This window comes from Apteryx mantelli, chromosome 3 (assembly GCF_036417845.1).
Source record: "Apteryx mantelli isolate bAptMan1 chromosome 3, bAptMan1.hap1, whole genome shotgun sequence".
Classification (NCBI taxonomy): Eukaryota; Metazoa; Chordata; class Aves; order Apterygiformes; family Apterygidae; genus Apteryx; species Apteryx mantelli.
Window position 1 is genome coordinate 119,627,771 of NC_089980.1, and position 13,278 is coordinate 119,641,048.

Consider the following 13,278-nt stretch of genomic DNA (forward strand, 5'->3'; position numbering starts at 1 on the left):
GCTGCCTGGCAGGGTTTCGGCTGTCTCTCCCGGCCGAGACCTGCTCCCAGGTTAGGGGAGAGCCCGTGCCGGGGACTGCGGGGTAGGCGGTTTGGACGTGGCCCCGCTGATCGGGGGAAGCAGGGAGGAGAGTTCATCTGTGCAGACGGGCCCGGTTCTGCGCCATGAGCCCTCAGAGCCAGAGAGCAGTCCCAGTACTAATGCCAGAGACCACGCTCCAGCCCTGTAAATTATTAACGATGTATTTTAATGACATAATAATTATGATTAACATATAATTTAGAAACAATACAAAAATCAGAGAGAGAGAAAAAGGAATAAAACCCACTTCCCCCGGGCAGCGGGGTGAGCACAGCGCCCCAGCTCGTTGCCGCGGCACTGCGCATGCGCCACACTGCAGCGGCTTTTCCCTCCTCGGCCCCGGCTTTGCTCCCTCCGCGCGGGTGCCTCACTCAGCTGCTGGTGATAACCTCATTTGCAGGCGCCGGGCCAATACTGTGAGCGTCCGTGTAGGCTTCGCTCTGGCGGAAGTGCTTCGCGGCTTGCGGCGCCTGTAGGTGTCCGTTCTGCCCTACTTCCTGGTTTGGCTTCAGCCTGGGGGTGGGCGGGGCGAGCGGCCTTCCCGGGCCGGGATCTGAGCCGCTCTCGCGAGAGCTCTCCCTTTTCCTAGGCCGGCGCTGAGAGAGGTGGGTGCCCGGGCCCTGCTCGGGCCTTGGCGGCGGCGGCGCCTTTCCCCCCGCGGCGGTGGCAGTAGGGCGCCGGGCGCGGAGCGGCGCTCCCCGCGGCAGCGCTCGGGCGGGGATGCCTCCGATTACCGCCTGCCCGAGGCCCGATGGCCGCCGGGGCGCCCGGCGCTGGGGGAGGGCAGCCGGCGGGACCCCCTCGCCCCCCCTGCGCCGGCGCCCGCCGCGCTCCCAGGGAGGCCGCTGCGTGGCCGGGCCGCCGGCGCGGGGGAGGGGGCCGGAGCGGAGCGGGGCCGGGGCCCCGGCGGCACGTGGGGCTGCGGCGGTCTGGTCGCGGCCGCGCCGCTCGCCGGGGCGGCGCGCTCCTGGCGCCTCGTCCCGCTGGGCACACGCCTGGTGCCGCCGCGGCCTGCGCTCTCTCCGCGCGCCGGCTGCTGCCCTGTGCCGGTCGGCTGCGGGGAGTCGGTCCCCCGTCCCCCCAGCATGGGGTGCTTGGAGTTGCTGGGGTGTGCGAGGCCCGTGAGACTCTCCCTGGCTTCGTTTTGAAGCGTCCGGCTGGAGGCCTGGATTCCAGGGCTCCCTGGATTGCGGGGCGTCGCAGTGTCTGTAGCAGTTGGCGTGTTTCTGGTGGCAACTGAGACGTTCTTTTGGGTTGCAGAACGGCCATGTTCAGCTCTAGCGCAAAGATCGTGAAGCCTAATGGCGAGAAGCCAGATGAATTCGAGTCTGGTATATCCCAGGTATGTGTGTTTTTCTTCTGCTGTTCTGTAACCAACCAGAAGTTATGGGAACAATGTTGTGACAGTTGTCTTGAGCTTAAGTCTTGAGATTAATGCTGCCTAAACACGTTTCTTTTTCCTAGTTCTGCTTAGGAGCTGTCATAGTTAGACTGTGTTCCCACCAGTAACACTTGTTGTGTCTGACAGTGTGGCTCATAGGAAGTTAAACGTTTTCTGATACAGACTGTGGTAAAAAGTGTATAGATTCTTCCTGACACTGTAGACAGACTTCAATCGCAAGGCTTTTTTTTTTAATAACTGAACTGTATGGAATGAATTATTCTGCAACTTCCTTTTCTCTAGGCTCTCCTGGAGTTGGAAATGAACTCTGACTTAAAGGCTCAGCTGCGGGAGTTGAACATCACAGCAGCTAAGGTAGGCTGGACTTTCTCTGCAAAGAATGGCTGTTGGCATTGTCTACTGATTTGCTCTGTGGTGGTGTGTTTTCTTTCTTTCTTTTTTTTTTTAAATTTGTACAGATGTTAATGTACTAATTGGATGGTGCGTTTAGCTGTTGCTTTAAAATGGCCTATGGTTTTCTTACTAAGTGCTGTTGTGGTTTATCTTCTGGTATCTGCTGTTAACATGGGGGATTCTGTAATAGTTGGGGGGGGTTTTAAGAATTGCTCTGAAAAGACATTGTAAGAACTTATATGGTAGTTCATTATTTTAAATAAAAATGCTTAAAAGTGCTAATTTACTTTGAGAACTGAATTTGAGATCTGAAACTGACTTCTTGTTTGTGGATATTAGTAATGCAGGTGTTGTAAGAATCTTTGTCAGGAACATAAATTATAATAGCTCTTCTTAAAATTGGTTTGTTGTAGGCTCTATTTTGGGCAATGGGCAACAAATAGGAGGTAGGTCAAGGTAATTGACTTGATAATGTAGTTTAGGTCTTCTCGTAAATTCAGTTTCAGTATAAATATTGGCACCTGAATCCTTGAAGTGGGGACAAAATTAGTGGTAGAATTTGCTGGCTGTGGAGATTGGATGGGACTTCAGAAGCTGACTGTTGTAGCCACAGACATAGCAGGCTGTTCTTTGGTGCTTGCGCAAGCCCACCAACATGTGCACAGGCATAACTGATTATAATTAAGTTTAAAAAAAATAAATAAATCTGGAAATGCAAATGTTAGCTTGGCCCATGAACTAACTTAAATGAAGCCCAGGGCCCTTCAGAAGAATTGTTTTGTTACTGAAGTGCAGCAGTGCATTGTAACTGTCCATGATGAGTTTTTAAAAATAGGTTTGCAGCTTAATTATTTAGTTCATTTAATCTTACTTGTGGGAAGTCTAATATGGGCATCTGAAATAGGTCATGTGTGAACATTTCTTGCGAATAACAATTCAGTATTCTGTTGGAGCATAAGCATGTCTCTGTGGCTAGGTTCGTGAGAGAAGCGGAATCTCTACAGATTCCTTAAGTTTTGATCAACTATTAGAAAAACAGACCAGGGAAAACAATCCATGTTGGTGTGATATAAACCTGCTGACATTTGGAGGGGGAGGTGATGTGGTGTTTGAGTAGTGATGCAGGCCTTAGCAAATAGTGGATGGAGGATGACTTTCATGAAGTAGCTACTCAAGAGGATTGAGAATAGATATGAAATTTACTACTGTGAACTTTGGCTTCATTTCTATATTAGACGCAAATAACTTTGGAAACTTGACAACAGCATGTAAAGAGCAATGCAGATTTTTTGATGAATGGTCAGTATAATTAAAATTTGACACCTGAGTCCCATCCTGCAGAATGAATTTGAGCTCAACTGTGTAGAGGATGTGAATTTGAGAGGAATGGCAGGATTGATTGCCCAGTCACTCTTCCACGGCAGAAGTTGTGCTCTGGCAGTGTGGTTGGGTTTTTTTGTTGTTTAGGGTGGGGTTTTTTTGCTTTGTTTATTGCTTGCTCTTTAATGCATTAAAGCAGGTAGTTTCATTTGATGCTGTTTTTCTTTCAGAGCTGTAAGTAAAGTAATCAGATGTCTGTTCAGGGGATTAGTGATCAAACTGACTGTTGCTCCTTGAGCGCTAAATATTTAATCTCTACTTCTGTTTCAGGAAATTGAAGTGGGTGGTGGCAGAAAAGCCATCATTATCTTTGTACCAGTTCCTCAGCTGAAATCTTTCCAGAAGATTCAGGTGCGGCTAGTTCGTGAGCTGGAGAAGAAATTCAGTGGAAAGCATGTGGTGTTTATTGCTCAGGTAAAACACTTAGAATCATAAAAATGTTGGTTTGAAGGGATCCCTGGAGGTCATTTAGTCCAGCCTCATGCTTGAAGTAGGACTGTCGCCAGCTTTAGATCAGGTCAGCTGTGGCTTTTGTCTAGCTGAGTCTTGAAAACATCCGAGGATGGAGATTCCACAACCTCTCTGGATAACCTGTTCCAGTACCACACTACCCTTCTTGTCTTGTCTTATTCAAGGTAACGATGATATAATGCATATTTTTGTATCAACGTGAAATGTAATGAATGCCCTTCTGTGGATGTAAGCTAAATGATTTCAGCTAGCAATGAAAGCTGTGTAAACTTGCTGGTGAGATGTGTAGAAGCCCTTTGGAGGAAGCTGAACTGTCTTGTTCTGAACTCTGTTACTCCTTCAGAAGTTTGAGAAGCAAAGCTTAAAAGTAACAGGGATCAAATACAGACTTATCAGAAGAGGAAACAAATACCAGTAGGAGCTTTAATACACTGACATAATCCAAGCACTTAAAATTCAACATAGGGAAAGAGGGAGAGAAGACCTAAATAGACTTCACCTCGATTCAGAACTGAGGTGAGGAGCTAAGCCAGGGAAAGGTAATAGATGGCTGTGTGGGCAATACTGAGGAGAAAAACTCTGGAGGTATGTCTGTAGGGTGGACAATTAGTTGTTAGACCGAACCTCTTTAGTGAAAACTCTTGGTAACATGATTTTAAGGCAGCCAGATTACCTTACCCTGAATCTTTGTGCCAACAAGAAGAGTTCTTGTAATGAAATGCCTCTGGTTCACTTAAATTCAGTGGATGAGAATTCCCTGTTACTATCACAGTCCATGTTTTAGAAGATGATGTATGTAGGATTAGTTTTGTAAATGAAACACTCTGGCTTTTGAATAATACACAATAATTTGTCTGGATTATAGTAACCCTGCTCTAAATATAGTCATGGAGAAGCCATGAAGTGTTGATGGAAAATAGCACAGTGGCTGCAACTGCATTTAATAGTCAAGGTTTTAAAATGTCTATCCTTGCAGATAAGAAAATAGAAAATAAACTTTACTGATTCAGGCTGGTGTAAACACCTGTAGATGCTGCTTTTAGAACAGGTTATCTTTAAACCAGGGTGTGATTAGGATTGCTTTGTACATCTCATTCAAACTATTCTTACTGTTTTAGGAAAATGTGACCTAGCTCTCTGTGGGACTGAGACAGCCTTTAGTGTGAAGCAAGGGAATAAACGCCATCAAACATACCTTGTAAAATTCCTTGAGAACTCTTTCCAAAGAAGTATAGTGTTCAGATTGCTAATATGAAGTAACAAACTACCCTGACTGTATGTGCTGGGCGGGGAGGGGGAAAAATAGGAACCTTTCAGTACAGTGTGCTCAACACAGGATCACTAGATGCGAAATAAAGCAGTAGCAGTATTTCAGCTTCTGCAAGTAATATTTGGTTTTAATGTTGGTGTAGCTTTGGGCATACTTAAGAGTCTCCCTTTTTGGTGTTTTATGCCTCTGCTTCTGTTAGAATAAAAAGCCTCATATGAACTCTGAGTTGGTTGTATACACAAAGTTACTGAGAAAAGACATCTTTTCTTCCCTCCCCCAACAGAGAAGGATTTTGCCCAAGCCAACAAGAAAAAGCCGCACAAAAAACAAGCAAAAGCGTCCCAGGAGGTAAGTAAATTATATTGATTCAACATGACAGCTGTCCTTTGTAACCTGGTAGAAAGTAATGTTTAGTCAAAGCTTGGAGAAAAGTCACTGAAGTGATTGGGTGGTCTTGTCCTTAGTCTGTCTTACAGCCTGATAGTATTGAAATTGCATTTCTTAGAAAGAACTCCATCTGTATTTCCAGATAAAGCTGTATTGAATTTCTAATCAGCAATGCTGGCTTAAGAAGGAATCCCCAGCCTGCTTTCTCTATTACTACACTGTGCTGTCAAGAATCTTTTTGAAGCTATAGAAAGAACCACATCACGTAGTAGGCTCTGTACAAATGGCTGGGCTGGCATATGGGGGGGGGGGGGGGGGAGTGCAGTGAAGAAGGGAGGGACTGAAGAGGGGTGTGGGGACAAGTAGTCTTGCTGAATCTGAACCTAACAGTTGTAGTATAGTCAGTTGTGTTAAATGGCCTCCCTGCTCTCACCCAGTCTGAGTTTGAGGTATTGCTAGGTCTGTAACACTGTGCTACATCTGTGTGAGTGTCAGTGCCTATTTTCTGCTGTTCTCTAGCTTACTACATTGTTGTGTGGTCTTAAAAGTTTGCCCTCCTTATAAAATGTAGCATGTTCCTGCAACTTTTACCAGCCACAGTGTTATACTTGTGTCATATTTAAAATTGGATTTTGAAATTTTCAAGCATGGATTTTAAAGCTGCAGTTTCGTGGTACTCATCTAGCTGCAGTTGTGCCTTGAGTGTATGTTCCTACCACCCCTGTTGCATTAAAACTAGTATTGCATGGTGCCTGGAGAAGTTGGAGCTGTGGCATGTTGCCACATTCAGCAGGGAAGGAGAGTGTGCGTAGGCTGTCATTTTCTCAGCAACCTAAGTTAGACTTGCAGTGTAATAAAACTGGTATGTGTACTGCAAAGTACAGAAATACAGTGTTTGTCTCCTTTAGCTATCCCCATCTTTGAAGGGTTCAAATGCTGCTCCAGACACAGGGCTTAGCTATTAGTGATACTTGTAACACTGCAAATAGGGAAGCTGGAAATTTTATTAGCCATTTATACACTAAGACAATTTGGTTCCATTGTTCTAATTGTGGCTCACTTTCAAACTGTTCAAGAGCAAATTCAAGAACACAAATGTAGGCAGTATCAACTGTCTTTTAAGCATGGGCCAAACTTGCCAACTAGACTTTTCCTGTAATATCTTGCAGTTTTAAGCCACTTCGTTTTAGACAGAACAAGAAGCCAGTGTTTTCAAAACTGGGTCTCCTATGAACATACTCTGTGTAGTTGAAGATACTTGCACACTTAACTCTTCCAGTGAGTGCCTCTAGCAAAACTGCAGGTGGGAAAACTCATTTCTGATTTAAATAGTTTTCCTTAACTGTGTAGCAGTAAGGGCTGTTATAAGGCAGTATTGGATATTATTTTGTGAATACTCTGCTGCAAAACAGTGTGTGATTTAACAGGCCAAGAACATGGCTGTTGAATTTTTCTCACACAGTCATTGAACTTCTGTAAACAGTGTAGAACTTAGTGTTTATTTTTGCAGGACTTGTGAAGAGGTGTGATACTGTCTCACTGTATCAGTAGAAAAACTCTAAATTTTCAGGAAAAGCTTGTGTGGAAAGCTTAAGCCTTTGCAGACTAGAAAGTTTGGCAGACTAGAAAATTTTGCAGATTTGAGGACTTGTTTTAATGATACAAATGTGGCATTTCAGCCGTACACTTACTGCAGTGCATGATGCCATTCTTGAAGATCTGGTCTTCCCAAGTGAAATTGTGGGCAAGAGAATCCGCGTAAAACTGGACGGCAGCAGACTCATAAAAGTCCACTTGGACAAAGCACAACAGAACAATGTTGAACACAAGGTAAAAAAAAAAAAAAAAAAAGTACATCCTTATGCAGGATGGGGTGGCATTCTGAAACACCTCAGGGGCTGCTTATGTAATACAGCAAAAGACTGGTTTTTGGCTTGTGGCAATGGAGATGCTTCTATTAATCTTTGGAATAAGATGGTAAAGATCTAGGCAAGACAATTCTTGAACTAAAGTTCTGGTTCAACTAGACTTGCCAAAACCCCTGGATTGTGAACCAGCCATATTGGTTCCTTCATGGGAACAGACAGTGGCTTTTTTAGAGTGGATTGCTTAGTTTTGAACTTAAGCTGATGTGCTTGGTACAGCCTGAGGTCTTCTATCACTTGGCTTGGGTTTTGTGGGTACATATTTGGGACAGCTCAGCTCTTCCAGGTCTGCTTGCAAATCAAAGAAGTTCTAAACAGTCTACAGAAAACATTGGCCTTCTACATAAATACACAGTTATCTTAATCTAGAAGAAAATAATCAGCCTGACAGTTCACTTCAGAGTGAAGACACCATGGGAAATGTCATAGTACCTAAACTGTGTTAACATACGTTTTACTTCCCTATACAGCTTATATAAACAAGATTGTCTGTCTTCACAGGTGGAAACATTTTCTGGTGTCTACAAGAAGCTCACAGGCAAAGATGTGGTGTTTGAGTTTCCAGAATTCCAGCTGTAAAGTGCAAAAAATGGCTGAATAAACAACTGTTCATATAACAGAGTAATCTCATTTAAATTTCTACTTCTGTAAACATAGGTGAGGATTAACTGACTCATGGGACTTCTACTTTCTAGATGAGTGACATTTGTGTATCAAAACATTAAGTTATGAGATTTTAATGGTAGCCCTCTTAGTTTATTCTTGAAGCTGTCACAACACGACTCTGAATGATCCTGTTAAAAGAATCGGCATAGAAAAATAAAATGAAACATGCTGAGACTCGCCTTTTAGGGAGAATGTGGAAAGCTACCGTAGAGCAGTGGCATTCCTGGGTTTTGCACACAAGAATATAAGTTGGATACCTGCGTGTTCCTGACACTGGAAGAAGTCTGCATAGCAGGAGTTGTGACCTCTGAAACATGGAGCAATGGCATATCTGAAACAGTGTTTGAATACTGTATTTTTGAGAAGCCGTAGTTTAAGTGTGAGGTAACTTTCTTACTGTTTAAGTGGCAGAATTACATACCATTTCGTATCTAAAAGCAGGTCTTGCAGTGTCCCACCTTTAACAGAACAAAAGGGCAGACACTTTCATTTCTGAGTGCTTGAACATCTTGCTTGACATAAACTTTAGTGTTCTAGGTATTGATCCTGCTTTCAGAAAGCATGGATTTTTATGTCTCCATATGTTAGTAGTACCCATGTATGTTATCAGTATTGGGGTAGTCCTCCTCAGACCATGGATAATAAATGAAGGCAGGGATGGTTATGCTGGGGTGAGGGAATGGCTATTGGAATGGTGTTTTTAGATGGTGTTTTAACATAGTTCAGTACATTCTTAGCCATATGATGGAGAGAGGGTGGGGAGGACTAGGTACATCATAGCTGCTAAAGACTATGCAGTAGTGCCCTGAAGGCAATACACTTTTAACTTGAATAATATTGAGAAACACTTTCACCAAGTAACCTTTTTTTTCCGCTCGGGGGAGCGTTTGACTCTTTGGACTGAGCCATGTAAGTGTCCTGAGCAGCCTAGATAAATGTAGGGTTTCACTCTACTGAACAGGCTATCCTGTTACTTAGGATTAGCATTTAACACAGTAAAAGGCAGCTAATTACAGAGATGGCCTATTAGCTGGAGAGCTAATTGTGTAACAGTCAGCCAGCAGCTCTTAATAGCTTCCATCTCTTTCCAACCTGAAAATAGGGGACAAGGGCTGTTCTGTTCAGTGTCCTTTTACATCTTCCCATTTACTGTAATTTTCTTTACTGCCTTCTTCACTTGTGCAGACTAACAAGTTGAAGTAGGTTCTGCATTGCTTTTGCCTTTGAAAAAGTGAAGCTTTTTAAGACATGCTGTAACTTCTCTTCAGTAGCACAGGGCAGATAGTAGTAGGCTGTTACTTTTGGTACAGACAATGCAAAGAGAAAGAATAAAGTAAAGCGTGTGCCTAGTTTTAATAATTTCCTACTACTTACTGATATGGCTTAAATGTTTGCACAAAAAAAGTGGGCTGTATTATTGAAGAAACTTGCTTATCTTAAGGCCTTTTTATTCCTGCTTTAGACTTCTGTCTCCAGAGTATAACTTTATTCCTATGCTATTTATTGCCTAAGGATGATTCAGTAGGAGTAATTCATCAACCTCCCCTCTAAAATTAAATGAGGGGAATAATAGGTATATAATAACCCTCAATCCTGGCTGCTTGCTTGGAGAGTCATTACTGAAGATCTTACAGCAGAAGGAGTGTAACTTTAGGATGCAAGTTTTCATTGTTAAAATGAGTGTTATAGGTTGGAAACACTGAAAAAATAATTCTAGTCTCCCTTCAGACATATTACTAGGCTTCCTGCTGCAGCAGCCATAGATGGTAGCCTGTGCAAATGCTACCCAACCTGCTACTGTGAGTTGGAAGAAGCAGTTTGGGGGGTGCCTGTCTTACCAGATGTTAACACCCTTAGAGGTTGGTGAGTCTACTGTGGCTGTGTAGCATCACCTCTTCTTGCAGATGTTCACACAGCAGACTTCAGTAGACAGTACTTCCTCTTTCATGGTGAAATGTAATTCTGGTTTGATCTCTTCATACTAATAAAAATGTCAGGAGGAGTTCTAGTTTTGAAGCGCAGGTGGGGAGCAAGGGGAATAGGGTAAACTAAATGTGAAAATTGCAAATGTTCCCAGGCATTGCCAGCTGGCTATAGATTTTTCTTGGCTCTTGTTGCAAGCCCTTTGAACTATATGAAATGCAAAGGCCTGTGAGGGCTCCATCCAAATCCTATGAGTGAAAGGGTAATGCTTTCAAAGCCATCTCTTGTTCTTATATCAACCAAGCTGCACGCAAAGGTGGATTTTGTGGCATAAAGATACCAGATTGCGTGCTTAGTGAAAGACTTTTGTCCTAGTTTATTCACAGGCTCCTTTGTGTGTTAGTGATACAGTCAGACAACTCCCTCTGTCCCTTGACAAGCATATCAAATGAATGTCTGCAATCTGGAAAGTCAGTTGATGCCATCTGGTCAAGTGCTAATGAGCCTGCTGGAATAGTGGTGTCAAATGTTACCCTAACCTAAAGCAGACTCCGTAAGAGGTGATGCTAGACTTTGCCTTTCATTTGCTGACACATTTAAGCTCTATTTGAAGGTGTGATTCCTCAGGAGTTTTATCAGCTGTTTTTTTTTGTTTGTTTGTTTGTTTGTTTTTTTGCAAAGAAGTGAGGTATTCTGTACCAAGACCCTGTGCAGCAGTAGTATGTGGGTAGCACCAGTGTGGGGAAACATTGCATACTACAGAGTATAGAAAGACCAGCCTTTCCTTTATTAGCCCAGTAAAAAAAGAAACAAGGATTTTACATCTGCTGGATGGTCTTGAGGCTTGCACCTGATACTAAAGCTTTCATCACTTATTCCATATGAATGCTTTCACAAATATCTCCTAATTTTTTATCTGTGAGGAAAGCTGTTCCCTGTTTATGCTCCTTAGAATAGCTGTGTACACATGTTACATTTCTGGTGTGACAGAACTTGTTTGAAGCTTTTGGGTGTTAAGTACTTGACCTATCTTGTATTGATGTGATAATTTGATGTGGGATAACATCATGTGCAATTAACCCCTCTAAGTAGGAGCATCTGGCAACTTTTAATTTAGTGATCCCTATACCAAATCACAGTAAAAGGAAATACTATCACTCTTATGGACTGAAAGATTCTATTTCCAATGTCTGCATTTTTCCCAAATTTTGTAAGTGGAAGGCCTGGATTTTATTCTCTGTTATATCTAAAAGAGTGATGCTAAAAAATTGGTCTGCTTTTCCTGTTGTGTGGTATGTGCTTTATAGGTCTCTAGCACTGTATCAGAATCATAGGAAAAAAATATTGATTACAGAAAGTAATATAGCCCACAGAAAGAAGTCCTAAGGCTAGACTGGAGGAGCGTGAGGACTCTTCCTTTCCTCCATACAGGCTTGATTGCAGCACTGGTCAGTGTAAGTGAATGGCCCTTTTACACACACGTGGCTTGCTTTGCCTCTTACTGCCTGCCTTTTGGAGTGCACATGTGAAAAACCTACATTCAGTAAGAGAAAGAAGCGGCACTGGAGCATCTCTTTGCACCAGTGCTCTGGTTCTATGTAGGAAGTTATGTGTGAAGGATCTCAGGACTTGTGACTGAGCAGGGACAGTTTGTTGGATTTGTTACAGCTTGCAAATTCAGGTATTCGCTCCTCTTCCCACCAGTTACTGCAGTTACTTAGTGTTTGTTTGTTTTTTTTGTTTTTTGTTTGTTTTTTTTCCTCCAGGGAAATGATTCTTAAGCTTTGCATCAAGGAGTTGCTGCTAGGTGGCGTTAAATGAATCATAGCTAATGGGCCACACAATGTTTTTCATCTTTGAACATTGTGCTGGCGTGTCTGACTCAATTTTGATCTGCCTCTGGAGCAGCAAATATTGATGTGGAGCCAGGCATTGAAAAGAGTATTCCTATTTTAGAGATGGGGAATAACAGAAAAAGCAGTTCTCATAGCTGTAGTGAATGCTACTCAGAAATACTAAGCAAAAAAGATCAGTGCAACAACGCTAATGAAGGCCAGATTTTACACAGCTGTAAACAAAGTTCAGTCTTCATTGCCATTTTTGTACTGAACTTTCCATGCATTTCATGTGTCTTACAGAAAAGGTGGTAAGAATAGCTTGTCTGTTGCCTTCCTGTCCATAGAATTAGAGTGGTGCTACCTACCCTGTTTGGATGTATTAATGGGATATGTGATAATAGTGAGATAATGTATATAATGAGATATGTGTGGAAGTCCTCACAGGTACAGCTGTAACAGGCTGATTTTTTCCCCAGGCCTATCGTGACCTTTAATAAGCTATGTTTTCTATTTTCTTGGCTAAACTGTTACTGTTAGGTGAAGCCCAAGGAAAGGGGATGTATCATTACATTGTCACATGAGCAAAAGAGTGTCTGGCTCTAGCGGTCTAGACTGCAGCTCTGTACCAAGGAAGGGTCATCGATCTGCTGCATCTCCTTGCCTCTTCTGGGAGTTTGCCTTGGGAGTATTTCGTGAGGCATCCCTTACTTTCAAGAACTGGAACAGTATTTGTGATACAACCTGTGATAAGCTGAGTTCCAGCAACTGAACTCAGATTTTAATTTATTGAAGTGTTTGGGTATTGATGATTTTCATCCCTTACGAAAATCACCAGATGTTTTGCCAAACCGAGGGGAGAATTAGGGCCTCCTCATCTTTTCATAATAACAAAATTTTAAAATAGGTATTGTGCTCTTACAGACACAGATAATGCCCACTGACTGGGGAAAGAATACAAGAATTTGCCTGAAGGCCCTTAAAACATATATTTCTTTCAAGTATTTTCTTTCCTTTCCTGTTTTCTGTTAGCAAATCTGTCCCTGCCTTTCCACAACCAATTTGCATTTTTCTCCATGGATTTTTTGTTCATTTTTGAGCTTGCATTGCCTGTTTCCATCCAACTTTCATATATGCAGTTGTGTCAGCATGGTGCTAAACCTGAGCTTAAAGTCTGGGTGTTCATGCAGTCGTGGATCAAGCCTAAGTAGCTGACCTATCTACCATCCCCTGCTGTGTGCCAAATTGTCCCTCCCCATCCAGCAAGGATGGCTAAAAGACTCATCAGCTCCTGTACTGCTGCAGTTTCCAGACAGGTGTGTTAACATAATCAAAAATGATAGCTTAATAGTCAACAGCTATTGCAACCTGCTATAGTTGAATAGCTGCTTTGGTTGCCTCTGCCACTGAGAAATTGCTGAACAGGGATAGGACTAGACTGGAAAGCTGGGGAGGTGACTACTTCAGCTGCCCCCCTTTAATCTGTGCTTCAGTACCCTAATTTGCCCACAGTAGCTCCATCTTAAGTGCTCACTAATGTCACAT

At 42.9% G+C, this 13,278-nt stretch overlaps 1 protein-coding gene across 1 annotated transcript; it reads left to right on the top strand.

The window, feature by feature from the left end:
• Positions 1-607: 607 nt before the first annotated feature.
• Positions 608-7,926, top strand: RPS7 (ribosomal protein S7). The gene is made up of 7 exons (XM_067294263.1): positions 608-686; positions 1,342-1,423; positions 1,766-1,837; positions 3,527-3,670; positions 5,281-5,345; positions 7,064-7,214; positions 7,811-7,926. Exons 2-7 carry the CDS (start codon positions 1,349-1,351, stop codon positions 7,886-7,888), a joined length of 585 nt encoding a protein of 194 aa, XP_067150364.1. The 5' UTR covers positions 608-686; positions 1,342-1,348; the 3' UTR covers positions 7,889-7,926.
• The last annotated feature ends 5,352 nt before the right edge of the window (positions 7,927-13,278 follow it).